Raw genomic sequence first — 16,447 nt, forward strand, 5'->3', positions numbered from 1 at the left:
TTCAACCCTGCTCCTGGAAAGCTAGCATCCTGCAGACTTCAGTTCCAACCCTGCTCCAACACACCTGTCTTTAATTATCAAGTAGCCATGAACACCTTAATTAGCTGTTTCAGGTGTGTTTGATTGGGGTTGGAGCTGAAATCTGCAGGACAGTAGCTCTCCAGGAGCAGGGCTGGAGAACCCTGCTATAGATCTAACACATTTTCATATTTATATTTTTAAAATATATTTTTCATATGTTTTTTTTTTTTTTTTTTTAAGGTAAAATACGATTTGTGTGAACATAACTTGGTACTTTTTGGACAATTTTTTGTACAACTCACACCCCAAAGGTTAATAATAATAATAATAATAATAAAAGATTCAAAGTACACGTGTGTAATTTACGTTGTAGAGCAAAACGACAAAGCATCTCATTAATTCATTAGCTCTCTTTGTTTGCTCTGTATATAAACTGAGTTCTCTGTTCATCCTCATTTGCAGTAGAGTGTGGTGTTCTTCCCTGTAGTGTTCATTATTAAAACAGTTTTCGTTATGCTCTCCTTTGTTGTTTGCTTTCATTGACTGCCACATTTCATAACAAAGACCTTCTAGAAAAGAAATATGCTCCCAGTATTTTTACACAAGTATATACACATACATATATTGTACATATACTTTACATAGATACATTGTAACCCACCCGCCACAAATAGGTTACAAGATCAGATCCAAACACACAGTCGTGGTGTCCAATCCAGCCCCAAAGACCCCTGACCTAAATGAATGTGTTTATTTAGTCATCATTAGGTTGGCTAACAAGAGTTATAAGTTGGTCATGATTCTTCATCATTAATCTCCAAAGATCTCCTCTCATCTGGGTGACTGTTGAATCTCCTGGAGACTGTTCCTCTGTTCCTCTCATAACCCCAAACCACCCTGCAATCACACCATTAGACCATTAGTACAAATATAGTATTTCATACCAAGTTAGGAGGATGTAATATATACCTATCCCATCAACTTCCTAATTTTAGACCGGAGTAGGGTTTGAAATCGAGGAATTGAAAAGAACTGATAGCTGTTGATACTCAGTTTAATTTGTTTGTATTACATGGCTCTCTGAAACGCCAGATTCTGGTTGCTCAGTCACAATCTTCACAGTTATACCGTGATAATGACTGTGTAAATAGCAGAGCTTATCCACCTTGTTTTCAACGTGGAAGTGAGCTATTTTCTTTAAATACAGGTAATAAACAGGTAAGATCCAATTTCATTATAATGAAAGAGAAGACATTTTCACTTTCCACACTGGACTCTACTGTTTATAGCTAAAACATACCTTTTTGTCTATTAGACTTCTGGGTATAAATAAAATATGTCTAAGAAAAATGTTTAAAATGGCTAAATGTGTACACAATCTGTATCAACTGTAGCTAATACTTGCTGTTATCATTATGCTTCAATATTAAAATCTGTTTAGAATTCTTGTGTGCAGTTAATAATAATAAAAGAGGAGCATCACACAGCTGGTGAGGAAGACTGGTTCTGTGGTTGGCAGAAGAACTGGACCCCGTCACACATTAGTGTCAGAGACAAGGACTCTTATAAAAACTGCTATCCTTTATGGACAATGTCCATCACTTGAAAACAAAGAGCTACTGTATAACCAAACTGAAGCTCAATCCTAATAAATGAAGTGAAGCTTGTGGAAGCACAAGTAACAGACCCACACACACTGTACCTTCAGACACGCTGCTGGAGTCCATGGTTGGGTCAGTGGGGGGTCCTTAAAATTTGAATAGTTATTATCAATAGTTATTAACAGTCACTTAACAACATTGTATAATAATGATTTTAATGCTGGTTGAGAAGGGATGTCTGGATTGTAATTGTTGCTCAGGTTTTCTAAACAGCTCTTTGTTTGTTTTGGTGTATCTATACAGAGACTGTCCCACTGGATTGTGGATGCAATAGTCTTGTCATTCAGACAGTGTACTTAAACTGCTATGATTCAATAAGAGCTCAGTGTTCTCTAAGAAAAATCTTTCTCATATCATCAGTTACTGATGCAATGTCTCGTTCCCTCATCTCAGGGAACCAAGGTAATATTGAGCAACCAGAGACATTATAGTTAGAGCCCCTGATTTATAAAGATTAATTACTGTAACAAACAAAAATAAATCATTGGTGAGATACCAAAACATACTGCTTGGAAGGAATAGTGTTAGTCCTATCAGTACATAGAATTACAGACAGCTGAGTTCAGAGATGTTGAGGTGTTTGGTCTGGTTGCTGATTGAATTGTTCAGCACACAGCTGTAGATGTTGATATCCTGATAATTCACCTCCAGAGGACGAGAGAAGCTGTTGTTGAGATCAGAGACACTGACGGATGAGATTAAACTCTTTCCTTTGTACCAGCAGAGAGTCGTCTCTGTCACATTCATCACTGAACACAGCAGGACACAGTTCCAGCTCGATGTGTGATGTCATGAACGTCAGTTCTTTATTGTTAAACAAATGTGGTTTGATGTTTGTGTCACAAAGTTCATGAGGTTTCCAGAAACAGTCAGGATTAACCAGTTAATTTCTCCAATGATAAATCTGTTTTGATCAATCTAAGCAGAGACTTACATTGTTGAATGAGAAACACACTCCTGATCCATACGTCAGTCATGGGTGATGTTAATCTTTTCTACAATCGTTTCTTATTTCTAGATAGCTACAGTTACTGAATTATCAGCAGTCATTTACCACCGGGGTTGTGTTATGAATCAGGTCAGTGAGGTCACCGGGACCAAGAGATCACTGCACATTTCTAAGTTACTTCAATAGAGGTTGAGGTACTTTTTTTTTTTTTCAAGAAATTATATTATCTAATTTTATGGATGAACACAAACAGCTGTGCTATAAATATATGTACTCTACTCACTTCAACATGAACTCTTAAAGGGAATGCATGTTTCTTTCACAGTTTTTTATACTGCCATACAATGTCAGAATAACTATGACAATTCAGAAAAAGCTGTACAAATTAAAAGTTGAATGAATTAACAATATAACGAATTTACTCACCAGAGACATTCCTTGTCAGTCAAATGGTTGAAGATCTGTAGATTATAAAGTCCAGCGTCTTCATTTCTGATGTTCATGATGGTGAGAGATCCAGTCTGTCTGTCTGTCTTCAGTCTGTCTTTTAATTGCTCGTCAGTAATCTCACACCGTGGGATCTCACTGACGTTTCCCCAACTTTGAGCTATTCTCTTTCTCTGAGGTCCAAACAGTCAAATGATCCACTGGTATTTTTGTACACTGCTGTGTAGGGTTGCAGATTCTCCCTCCACTTTCCTCACTTCTTCTACTGCCTCAACACCAAACACAGCTGGAAAACACAATCAGTAAAATAAATTAAAGACCCAGAACAAAACCATGTGATGTTCTTCATCAGAAAACCAGAAAGTGTTTGATCTTTCAAATGTAAGCACTTTCAGTGTTTTCAGTGTAACACAGTATAATTAAGCACAGAAGAGTGGATCATGACATGATTACATTGTCATTGTATTATTAACAGGCCTCACATAATTAACAATAAAATTCATTTTCTGAATCCTGAGAATAGACTTTCATCAACTGAAAAGGTAGTTAGTCACTTTTCAAAATGGAAAATACAAACAAAAGCAAAAACTAAATTTTAAACTTATGTTCAAGAGAATGAATGAACCTGAAAAGCAAAAACAATGCTTTACAGTCAGGATTACAGTCCGACTCTATATGTTGTGTGTGTGTGTGTGTGTGTGTGTGTGTGTGTGTGTGTGTGTGTGTGTGTTGTGTTGTGGTCTGTTATCAGTTGTAACGGTTGTTGTAGTAAAATATCAGAGCACTAGATGGTGTTTATATGAGTGTATGGGATGCTCAGAGTTCAGGTGTAGTGCAGCCAAGATGTTGGTGTGTGTTTCCGGTGAGAGAAACAGGAGGGGAACCCAATTTAACTTGTTTAATCAAAGGAGATTAGTATATGTTACTTCACACATGTGGTCTATAATAAACAGAAGAGATACAAAGAAAACAGTGGTAAATATATCAGTAAATCACACAAACATTCAGTTATTAAGTGATATATTCATTAACATACATTATTTGTAGGTATATTAGTAAATGAAGTAAACAATTTCAAGCAGATTGCGCGATTGTTGCGTCTGCTCAATATTACAAGCAGTCATCAAATGTGACATTTCAAACAATATTGAACAAACCCGGAGATATGTAACTAAGAAGTGAACATAATCATTTGTATTTTAATAGAAATACACTTATTATCAAGCTCAAATCCGATACGAAAGCGTTTGGTTTCACTTTCAGTTTCACTTTAGTTTGTGACGCAGTTTAAAAATGCGTTCAATCTACGGGCAATTATCGACATTCAGAACAATAATATAGATTACAAATACAAAACATATCTGGAAAGTCACCCGTGATCATTTACACACTGGTAAAACATATACAAAGTACAATAAACAGTCCAGATTTGTACCCAGCTGCTGTCGAGACGAAATGTCCGCTCCTAACTGTAAGAAGAGAGGGTACATAAGCATCAGTTTACAGACAAATATATATTATACATATATTTACATTTCCATAGGATATTACAATGCAATTTTACTACAGAAAAATATACTTTACATGTCAGCGCCATTACATACATATATTATAATTATTATTATTATTATTATTATTATGTGAAAATGTTAAAGGAGAAGCATATATTAATGTTTTAGTTGCTTTACTGTTTTTAGATTTTGACATCACATCTACATATATTTTAATCTCTTTTTCGAGCACCATAAAAAGAGGTTTGCCTTTTGTAATCTTGCATTTATGAATGTGAAATTTACATTTACATTACATTTATAATAAAAACCAATATCCTTTAAAGAGCGATCCTTGATATAATAACCCAAAATCACATGTTTATAAGATAAGGAAATTTATTTTTTTAATTTATTTTTTTTAAATATTATCAGCAATAAAAACCTCCACATTATTCCACAAACGCTGGGTATATTGACAGGACCAAAACAAATGAGAAATTGTTTCAGTGGAGTATTCACAAAAAGAGCATTTTAAATCGATATCGATTTTACATTTTTGTAGGAATTCTTTTGTTGTATAAACTCTATGAATTAATTTATATGATATTTCCTTAACCTTATTTGTAAGGAGGAATTTTTGAGGTAATGACCAAACTTGAGCCCAACTTACATTATTAAAGATATCATAAAATTAAAAAATATTCACATTAAAAAACAATTATCAAACTTTAAACTAGAAAAACATAAACACCCAAAAAAGGTATAGGTCTAGGAGGACATACACAAATCTAGGATAACAAAAAGAAAGTGCGTTTGAACAGCATATGTACACCTGCAGGACTGGCCCGAAGCACCTTTAATTCTTTGTGTAATAGCTATTTTGAGATAGTGGGTACTCTCCAAAATAGCACTAGAGTGAAGCAGGGGAGAAGAATTGTTGCACAAAAAAAAAGTATTTTCATATACCGTATGTACACAAATGTTTAGGTTGTATATTTCTGTACTGTGTGTGCACATCTGTGTTTTAAATGCATACTATTTGTGCACCTGTGTAGGTTATGGATTGGTAAACCATATGTGGACCTTTTGTTTTGGTATACTTATATATTTGTACTTTTTGTGCATATTTGTGTTTTGAATTTAATGTGTATTTTATGTATATTGTATGTATGCATTTGTTTTGCATTTAATGTGTTTTTTATTTGTACTTCAACATTTATTTGTCATGTGTTCTACGTTCACTGATGTATTTTGAATTAAGGCAAATAATTGTGCATATTTATATTAAATACTAGGCTCACCAATATTGAGTACATTTGCATTTACAACTTAAAACCTTTTTAAAACAGATTTAGTTTTTCTAATAAACATTTGTATTTGAAATTTGTCTCTGTATTTGAAAACTGTATTTGAATACTCATTAAAATAATCTTGTGAATAAAAGTAAATAGTTAACCTAACTGTTGGGTTATTTTTAACTCAATCATTGGGTTAAAAATAACCCATAGTTGGGTTACTTGTTGGGCAATAATAACGATAAATGCCGACCAGTAATTATATTACTTTTTTTTCTTAAAATGACATTTTAGTAAAAGAAGCTAAATGTAATTTTTGTTGTGACATAGCTATTCATGAGTATACACCAGTTGAACAAATGCAGTCGATGTGAATACATAAATTTTCAGTCAAGCAATTAATACATAAATGAATAATATATTTGTATTCTATTTACTGACAACAAGAAACATGAATAAGTGATTAAAAGCATCTCAATAAATACATACATATACAAGTCAGCAACACGTGAAACAAAGCTTCATTAAACATTGTTCTAACAATCATGTATTTACAGATGGTGAACCCCACATCCTCCTGCCATCTCAACACAGCTGTGCCAATTCTGCTGCTGCGCTGTGCTTCACAATCTCACTCTTCTCAATGGGGACGTCGTTGAGCAACAGGATGAGGAAGACCATGATGACGGCTCTCTGAACCACACAACCTTGAAGCAAGAGCAGGGGAACACGTGCGGGACAATCTGACTGCTGCTGTGTCTGCTCCAAACATCTGTGTGCCTGCTCTCCATGAGCACGACTACCTGTAAACATTTACACAGAGTGAAACATTTTACATCTCATGTTGTCAGCTTTCCATTTCTTGCCAAATTTCATTTCATGTTTGCAATTACATGCATTTTTTTTTGTTGTTGTAGATTTATTACTAAACCACTGAAGTGGTGAGCAGAAGGTTGCTGGTTCAAAACCACCAGTATGTCCTTGAGCAAGGATCTTTTCTCCAGGTTGATCAGGGGATTGTAGGCCCCTGTAATAAGAGCACTGTCAATAACTTCGGATAAAAGCTTCATGACATTTTGTGATGATGCTTTTGAAGATTCTGAAAGTCAGCCTTCATTGTATAAACAGAAACCAGCAGAACAAACTTTACCAAAATCACATCCTCAGTGTCTTTTGGTCTTTCTCTAGATGCTCTCACTGGCTCTGGGGTCACTGAGAATGAAGAGGCCACAGCAGCATCCAGCTCTGATGAGACTGTAAGAGCAGGTGGAGTGATGGAGCGTCTCATCTGTGACACTGGACCATTTCCAGGATGCTGCTGTGGCCTTCTCCATCCTCACTGCACACACCAGTCTGCAGACATTCAGATCATACAAAAATACACAAACACAATACAAAAGCAGTCATTTTAACAGCATAGTGTCATCTGATCTCTGTATTAGAAGTAACAAAATGATCTTACTTTATCCTTTTGTTTCAGGTTTTCCCTTTTTTCCACCCTTTCTTGCAGGTCCTGCTCCTCCACAAAAGATCTGCAGCAAATGCACAGAAATCAAGAATCAGAAAAGTGCTGATATAGTTGTTTAAAATTACACTAATTAAAATAAACTACATCTTAAGATTTGAAATGTTTTATTCATTTCTGTAGTGTACTCACACAAATCCTTTGATGGCAGCATTTCTTCATCAGTCACTCAGCACTGGATAAACACACGTGTGTCTCATCTGTCCCTGTAACATCCAGACAAGAGTCAGTCTCCTCTGTGATTTATCTGTGATGTACTGCATTTACATGTTGAGTTAGTTGCTGATGTAACTCGCTTTTTATCCAACACAAATGTTCCTTAAATTACCAATATTTCAAATGGACAAATAAAAAAGATAACTTATGTTTAGTAACTTTACGTAGATTTGTTTGTTCACATGACTTACACTCATCTAAAGCAGTGTTGACAGTGAATTATACATAATAGCACACAGACATCACTCAGATGCCTGTTTCATGTTTATTAGATGTGATCATCTGCAATATCTATCAAAGATTATCCTGTCAGATGATAAATAGACATTTAGTAATCGTCTTCAAGATGTATATATGGTTTATGTAAATCCACTTACTGTACTTAATGGAGCTCCCCTGTTAGTTATGCATAATAAAACGTGTTTTTACAGCAAAATCACAAATATGCTATATTATGTAGGTCACAGACAGGGTTTCGATTAAGCCAGGATTAGGCCATAGTTCAGTTAAGACATTTAAGTAACTTTTATAAACATGCCTTGGATTAAAACAATACTGATGTGCATCTTCAGACAAAAAAAATATATATATTTTAAGATGAGTCAGTTCAAGCTCCTTTCAGTTAAAACAGCCCAGACATGCGTTTTAGTTTGGGACTAGTTTTAACTAGCCTTGTCTGTGAACCGGGGGATAGCATCTTTACACCTTTTGCTTATATATTGCTTACTTTACACCTTAGTTTTATATTAATTCCATAAACAATACCATTGTATGAAAATGACTTATACACTTCAATTTAAACGGTTATTTCAGGAAAAAAATATTCTCACCATTGTCTTTCCATACCAGCGGCCATCCTGAAAATAATTTTAATTTTAATTTTATTTTGGCCAGTTTTTCCCCTAAATACTTACTTTTGTGTTCTGATGATTGACAGCTTCGACAATCCACGAGACCGCAGGAAGTGAAACTGAGCGCCGTACACGAGGGGGCGGGATAATGATGATGACGCTGAAAGATGTTTAAACATCTGATTGGTTTTCAAGCGGGAGTGGGTGGAGCCTGGAGCAGCGATGGACTGAAAATCAATGCAATGCACTTTTTTATTTATTGATTCTTTTAATATTATTGTTGTTGTTGTCGTTTTTGTGCTGAATTACAAAGGAACAAAAATGCGTGTAACATTAAATACAAGCCAAAAAACAAACAAAACAAAAGCAGAGAGCAGATTAAATAAAGCAGACAGATATAAATAATATAACTAGCATAAATTATTCATATTGAATTAATTATAGCTTCTGCAAGCATTTTTCTTTCCCTGTCGGAAGTGGATTGTTTAGATTTAAACTGTAAAAACCATCACCCGGGAAAATAGCAAGATTATTTGTATCAACATTATTTTTCTTTTTCCTTTTCTTCATTTTCAGTTTTTTCTTCTCTGGTTAGAGAAAAGAAACATTTCAAAACAATGTAAGCACAATGTAAGCTTTGTAATAGTGTACATGAAGTTCTGTAAAGTGAGTTTGAAATTTAATTGTACCTGCTTTACCCAATGAAAGTGTTCACTGCGGGACAGTGCTCTTCCGATGAAAGTGTTCACTGCGGGAGTGCTCAAACGAAGATTTTTACAGCACAAATCTATTTTGCTGACGTTTTGCGTTGGGTGGGGGCCAACTTCAGTGAGGTCTCTTCCAATGGGAAGCCAAAGAGAGGGGCTTAAAAAAGAAAGTAAATCACGAGAGGAAGAAGAAGAGAACGGGGCGTCGAAACAAAACCGTGTGCGTCATCTCTTCGGACTTCAATCTTAGAAACAGCAGGACATTTATTCATCTTTGTGCTATCTGTCATTAGTGGTTGTTCCGTTTGCTACGACGATATCTGATATTTTTGAGCAGATTGCAGAGAGAATCGTTTGTCCAGCTCAAGTTCAGAGAGGAGTGACTCGTTTGGACTGGTCACCACTGACCACGGCCTGCAGAGGACTGGATTCATGAGCAAGAGACTCTTCAGGACCTGGGACTACTGTCGAGATTTACACACGAACACACGAGGATTTGTGAGTAACTTCTGACTGAGGTCTGCTGATGTTGAATCTTTTGGAGAAAAGTGCACCAACGATTCGAGACTTTCACGTGTAACATTAATGTTTCAGATACTGAGTTTGAGTTTTCACTAACATTATATTAGTTTTGAGTGTTAAACGAAAGGAGGTAGACAATTAACATCTGTAACAAGTAAACTGATTATTAATGTTTCTGTTTGTGGAAACAAGTTCAGATGAGAGCAGGAGCGAGGCCAAAAATGTTTAAGTGGGTGGGTCTACATAAAACTGGGTGGGCAAAGTGTAGCATATGAAAACTGCATCTCAAATTGCCAACAGAAAATACAGCACAAAGATTCATTACACAATACTACTAAAGCATTGAAAAAATTATTTTAATTTCAACATTTAAGTAGAAATATTATTAACTAATGTCAACAAAGATTAATTAATACTGTACCAAATGTATTTCTTATTGTTAATGTTAGTTAAGGCATTGCCAAACGTTAACTAAAGATTATTATACACTCAAAAAAGTCAACTAGCCACTTGTTTGATTTGCAAAATACAAATATGTCTGATTAATAAGAATATAACACGTTTTCTTATGTTAAATGATTCATTCTTGTTATTTGTAACTAAATTATTATTCGAAGCAGTGCAAGTTTACTTGATTTGATTAGATGCATAATGGGTGCTACGAATAAATCATGTTCATTCAACAATTTATTAAATTTAGCTTAACTAAAGTGATAATCTCTGCCATAAAGACTCGCAGATGATCATTTTTCATAGTTATTCAAAAAAAAACTGTAAATCATATGTAAAATATTGCTACTTTTCATTATCGAATGGGCTCAAATGTAAAATATGCCATAAGCCAACTTTATGGCAGTGGAACACCATTACGACCGCAAACATATTATATTACTACTACACTACACTTTTCAAAAAATGTAATTAAATCAAGTATTTTTAGTTTTATAATGGCTGTGGTTCTTACCTAATTGATGTAAAGGAAATGTAGTTTGCGAGTAGCTGCAAATTATTTAATTAGACTCAGCTGTCTCCGTAATAATTTTCTGATACATATAAGTGAAAATCAATGCACGTCATAAATTATAAATGAATTATTATTAATTTTTCGCCAGAATATCGAAAGTGGTTTTCTCCGTTATCTCATACATGACGTAAGCGTGCTCCGGCCCGAGAAGTTTGTGCAAGTGTGAGTGCAGGCCAGCGGGGGAGTTGGGGAGGAGGGAGTGGGGAGGGGAGATAATCGTTCCCAGGCTCGGTTCAGACAACCGTGCCTAGTGTGAGCACATCCTAAGAGAGAAAAACACAGTGAGTATCACGATTCCACAATCATCTTTGATAACCAATATAGATCCTGACTGGTTTGAAGTGAAGTACAACACAGTGCTTTTAACACAGTGCTTGTCTGAATTAGTTTTGCTGTTTGTGAATAATTTGATTCTGTGTAAATAATGTCAGGATGAAATAGTTTTTCGTGTGTGCAGGTCACTGCTGTGGACTGACTGTTGAGACAGAGGTGGATTTGAGAAAATTAACTGAGATGATTCATAACTGACTCTGTGATCAACATCTGGATCTGCTTTTAGATGAAACCATGGCCTCCAGAATGAATCTCTCTGAAGAACATAACACACAGATAAAGACAGTCAAGAGGTGAGAAAACATGAAATGTTTCACATTTTTAGACTCTTCTGTTGAGTCCAGGTGAGATATTATGAGTGTCATATATACTGTAGGTGTGGTGTGTTATGGATATTGTCACCAGGTGTCTCTGTTGCTGCTGGATGTTTCTGTGTCTTTATCTATATGTGTGTATTGCTCCATTTTATTCTATAATATATTAATGAAAATAGCACATGGGGCAGATTCCTTTTATTCATAGAAAAATAATACTTTAATCTTTTAACTCTGAAGTCACAGCAGACTCCTCAAGTGAAAGATGAACATTAAAGGGAGGTTGAAACAGTGAAGGTGTTTCTGTCAGAGCAGAGTGAGATTTTCAGAAACAGTTTGTATTGCTGTTATATTTCAGTCTGTGGCAGAATGAATCTCCTGAACCCAGCTGTGTGTCCATGAAGAGTGACCGGTCAATGGATCCTCCAATTAAGTTCAGCTCGGGAGACACATCTGCTCATCTGAGGTGTTTTTTTTTTTTTAGTTTACAGTATGAGAAATATATATGATATTTATGATATTCATTAATTTACTGATAAGTTTTAAATACATTACTATATGTTTACAAAAGTATTCAATATTTGTTTAACTACAGTCAAAAACATAAAGGACTGCAATCACATACAGCAAAGAAGAACTTAGACTCCATTTTTAAGGTTGGTTTTGTGTGTGTGTGTGTGTGTGTGTGTGTGTGTGTGTGTGTGTGTGTGTGTGTGTGTGTGGAATATTACAGTTGTGTGGATAGTATTAAATAAAAGTATTAAAAGTATTAAGAAATGGAGAAATCTGTGAAATCCTCTCTGTAATAGTCATATTTACTTTCCTACACACTCGTAAGATAAGTTGTAGGCCACTATAAAGCAGATCAGTGTCCACTAAAGTAGAGAAGATGAATCCATATGTAACCTGACTGCTGCACAAAGATGAACATCAATCTAACAAACAGCCAATCCAGTCAAACTCTCTCTTTTAACCTCAGTATCTGTAGATGCTGATGTTTGAGCACACAGTGGAAGTTATTAGCAGGTCTGATATAATACAGTGATGTTTATTAGTATTCATGTTTTAACTCTTGTGTATTGATCCTTTGGTTCACCTTCTCCGTGACTGAATGCAGGTTTATTGTTTGAATATTTACTATGATTTCAGGAGATTGAGCACAAAATCATGTCTGAGTTAAAACGCTTTAAGAGACTACTGAGTCCAGATTACCCAGAATGCTCTGAAAGAGACCGTTATGATGATGAGGGTCATAGCAGAGTCAGAGAGGGTCTTCTGAAGATCACACTGCTCATCCTGAGGAAGATGAACCAGACAGACCTCGCTAACACACTACAGACCAGTAAGAGCTCTGGATCAGCAGATTATAGCCTGTGTTTTTATTATCAACCTTCTGTCTTCAGTCACTAATGTTCCTGAATGTCACGACACAATCTAATATCTAACATATCAAACCTAAAATACATTTCTAAAATATTGCTCTGCTAATAACAACAATTATTTCCTTTGCTCAGAACTGATGCCTGTGTATCAACAAAAACTCAGATCCAGACTACAGGATAAATATCAGAGAATCAGTGAAGGACTGTCCAATCATGGAGACTCAACACGTCTGAATGAGATCTACACAGAGCTCTACATCATAGAGGGAGGCAGTGGAGAGGTCAATAATGAACATGAGGTGAGACAGATTGAGACAGTGTCCAGGAGACCAGAGACACAGGAGACACCAATCAACTGCAATGACATATTTAAACCCTCACCTGGACAAGACAAACCCATCAGAACTGTGCTGACTAAAGGAGTCGCTGGAATTGGAAAAACAGTCTCTGTGCAGAAGTTCATTCTGGACTGGACTGAAGGAAAAGCCAATCAGGACGTTCATTTCATATTTCCACTTCCTTTCAGGGAGCTGAACTTGATACAGAAACATCTCAGTCTTGTGGATCTTCTAAACCACCTTCACACAGAAACCAAAGAATTTAATTCAGCAGATTATGAGGACTACAAAGTCATGTTCATATTTGATGGTCTGGATGAGTGTCGACTGCGTCTAGATTTCCAAAACAATCAGAGCTTGTCTGATGTGACAGAATCAGCTTCAGTGGATGTGCTGCTGACCAACCTCATCGAACCCTTCCTTCTGCTCTCCTCTGGATCACCTCTCGACCAGCAGCAGCCAATCAGATCCCTCCTGAGTGTGTCCACCAGCTCACAGAGGTACGAGGATTCAACGACCCTCAGAAGGAGGAATATTTCAGGAAGAGAATAAATGATCCGAGTCTGGCTGATAGAATCGTCACACACATCCGATCATCAAGAAGTCTGTTCATCATGTGTCACATCCCAGTCTTCTGCTGGATTTCAGCCGCTGTTCTGGAGAGGATGATGGGTAAAGCAGAGAGTGCAGAGATCCCCAAGACTCTCACACAGATGTTCACACACTTCCTGATCTTTCAGACCAAACTGAAGACACAGAAGTATGATGGGAAATATGAAATCAATCCTGATCAGGCTAGAAAGACTATTCTGTCTCTAGGAAAACTGGCTTTTGAACAGCTGGAAAAAGGGAACCTGATCTTCTATGAGAAGGACCTGAAAGAGAGCGGCATTGATGTCAGAGAAGTGTCCGTGTACTCAGGAGTTTGTACCCAGATCTTCAGAGAGGAGTCTGGACTGCAGCTGGGGAAGGTGTTCAGCTTTGTTCATCTGAGTGTTCAGGAGTTTCTTGCTGCTTTATTCAAGCTGCTGTCCTTTTCTGAACAAAACACAGGACTGATGAATGAGTTCAGGTCACCAATGAGCAGTTTACTAAAGAAAGAAGTGGACAAGGCCTTACAGAGTGAGAACGGACACTGGGATCTTTTCCTCCGGTTCCTTCTAGGTCTCTCACTAGAGTCTAATCAGACTCTCTTACAAGGCCTCCTGAGAAAGACAGTAAGCAGCTCTGATATCAATCAGAAAACAGCTGCATACATCAAACAGAAGATCAGGGAGAATCCCTCTCCAGAGAAATCCATCAATCTGTTCCACTGTCTGAATGAACTGAATGATCGTTCACTAGAGCAGGAAGTACAAACATACCTGAGCAGAACAGATTATTATCGTCTCTCTGGAGTCTCTCTGTCTGCTGCTCAGTGGTCGACTCTGGTGTTTGTGCTGTTGAACACAGAAGAAGAGCTGGATGAGTTTAAACTGAGGAAATATGATCGATCAGAAGAATGTCTTCTGAGGCTGCTGCCAGTGATCAAAACATCTAGAAAGATTGAGTGAGTATTTTACAGTGTCTTTGTTTTATTGACTTTATTTTATACAGTAGGCATGTGTTTCTCTACACTGTTTCTGTATATTTTGAGGTCTTTCTTATTTGACACACTCAGCTAACATCACAGATCGCTCTACTAATGATCTGATGAGTTGAATCAAGTGTGTTTGATAAGAGACATTCCTTCAAAACAGTGCAAAGTTGAGGTGCCCTCAGGAACAGGGTTGTGACTCTGATTTTACAAATATTGGATTGGGATCATCATCAATCACTTAAAAGTTGCGTTCAGGTTTGTTGAAATAAAAAAAAAATATCAAATTTCAATAAAAAAAAAAAAAAAAAAACAAACCAAATCAAATAAATAAACAAAAAGTTTCTTAGTAATACTAAACTGAGGAAAAAGTAAGAGATCTTTAGTCAAAGCCACTCAAGGAACAACAGATGCATGTAATCATGTGACAGTCATTTATGGTTCTGCCATTTTACTTTTTTTTTTCAGAAAAATTTGTTTAAAAAAATATAAATATATTAACATGGATAAGGCTAGCTTGTATAATTTCATGACACTTTGTTTGTACATCAGATATACATGTACAGAAATCTTCAATAACATTAACCATGTTTAATTTGACAACATTCAGTACTTTCTTGAATTAGCAAACTATTGTCTGGTCAATGAGACTGAGCCTCAAATCATCTGATGAATGTTGCAAAAAAATAAATAAAAACAAACTATACAACACTAACATTAAACATTCTCTAACCTGAAAAAAAAAAAATAAAAATAAAAAAAAATAACCATTCTCTATCCTGAAAAATTCTTTGTGTTTAAGCAGACTGAATACAAATAAAATACAAAATCTTCTTCAGTAGTTAAGGTTAAGACTCCAGCAGTTTGACTCTGAGTCACTCTCTGTGTCTGGTTTAATAATTAATATCTATAATATGTATTATATCTGTGTTTTTTCAGCAATTATATTGGACACATGAGTCAAGCTCTAATAACTCATTTTTAATCTTCTGTATATTCTCTGCAGTCTCTCCTGCTGTGGTATTACACAGAAAGGCTGTGCTGCTCTGATTTCAGCTCTGAGATCAAACCCGTCACACCTGACAGAACTGAATCTGAACTTTAATACACCAGGAGACTCAGGAGTGAAGCTGCTCTCTGCTCTACTGGAGGATCCACACTGTAAACTGAAGAAACTACGGTGAGTCTCATCACATCTCAGTAACTATAAGGTTTAGAGTAAAAAGTAAAAACTCAGATGTGTTTTCTATAGAAGTGGTTTTGTTTGCTGCCTTCTCACCCTCAGTTCAGACCCTTTAAACTCTCAAGCATCCTTCTGGACAAATTTGGGCAAAAAAACCCCTCAAAAACATAAAAAAAAAAAACAACAAAAAATAAAATAACATTCATGAACAAAAATGGGCACCCATAGGAAATGAATGGGAAACACACACAAACGCACAAACCCATGTACAAACCACTGAATGAGCAAATAACAGTGAGGTTTTTTTTTTTAATTTTTGTCAAATAAAAACATTCACTCACACAAAGAACTGAATGAGCCAATGACTGAGATTCAGCCACTGAGCACACACACACACCAAGACACATTTTAGGTCAAAAAACAAAACGAAACAGAAACATTAAAATAACACAGAATAAATATATAACTCGTTGTTACGACCGCTAGGGGTCAGCCGTAACAGGAAAAGGAAGTGAGTCTCAGAACCAGAGAGATGTTGAATAAGAATTTATTAACAAGTTGGGGTTTAGCGTCAGGGGCAGACAAGGCCAAAATAACAAACAAAAATTTC

General features: G+C 36.0%; 1 protein-coding gene and 2 long non-coding RNA genes across 4 annotated transcripts; 1 reads left to right on the forward strand and 2 right to left on the reverse strand.

Annotated features, from left to right (window-relative positions):
- Positions 1-2,469: 2,469 nt before the first annotated feature.
- Positions 2,470-4,668, reverse strand: LOC109052655. Its single transcript, XR_006157828.1, has 2 exons — positions 4,452-4,668; positions 2,470-3,364 (listed from the first exon to the last, which is right to left on the reverse strand). It is a non-coding gene; the product is annotated as an uncharacterized LOC109052655 (long non-coding RNA).
- Positions 4,669-6,236: 1,568 nt separating this feature from the next.
- On the reverse strand, positions 6,237-8,680 carry LOC109052657. Of its 2 annotated transcripts, none has more exons than XR_002011571.2 (4): positions 8,522-8,680; positions 7,524-7,597; positions 7,329-7,398; positions 6,237-7,219 (listed from the first exon to the last, which is right to left on the reverse strand). It is a non-coding gene; the product is annotated as an uncharacterized LOC109052657 (long non-coding RNA). The 2 variants fall into 2 exon arrangements; XR_006157832.1 differs by having other exon boundaries at positions 6,237-6,893; positions 7,017-7,398.
- An 899-nt stretch (positions 8,681-9,579) lies between these two features.
- Positions 9,580-15,989, forward strand: LOC109064057 (NLR family CARD domain-containing protein 3-like). Its single transcript, XM_042748868.1, is given in 8 exon segments — positions 9,580-9,663; positions 11,271-11,337; positions 11,717-11,824; positions 11,954-12,014; positions 12,508-12,700; positions 12,873-13,490; positions 13,493-14,627; positions 15,661-15,989. Coding segments are annotated over 7 exon segments (2,352 nt in total). The 5' UTR covers positions 9,580-9,663; positions 11,271-11,278; the 3' UTR covers positions 15,839-15,989.
- Positions 15,990-16,447: the final 458 nt, after the last annotated feature.

The sequence above is a fragment of the Cyprinus carpio genome, chromosome B22 (genome assembly GCF_018340385.1).
Source record: "Cyprinus carpio isolate SPL01 chromosome B22, ASM1834038v1, whole genome shotgun sequence".
Taxonomy (NCBI): Eukaryota; Metazoa; Chordata; class Actinopteri; order Cypriniformes; family Cyprinidae; genus Cyprinus; species Cyprinus carpio.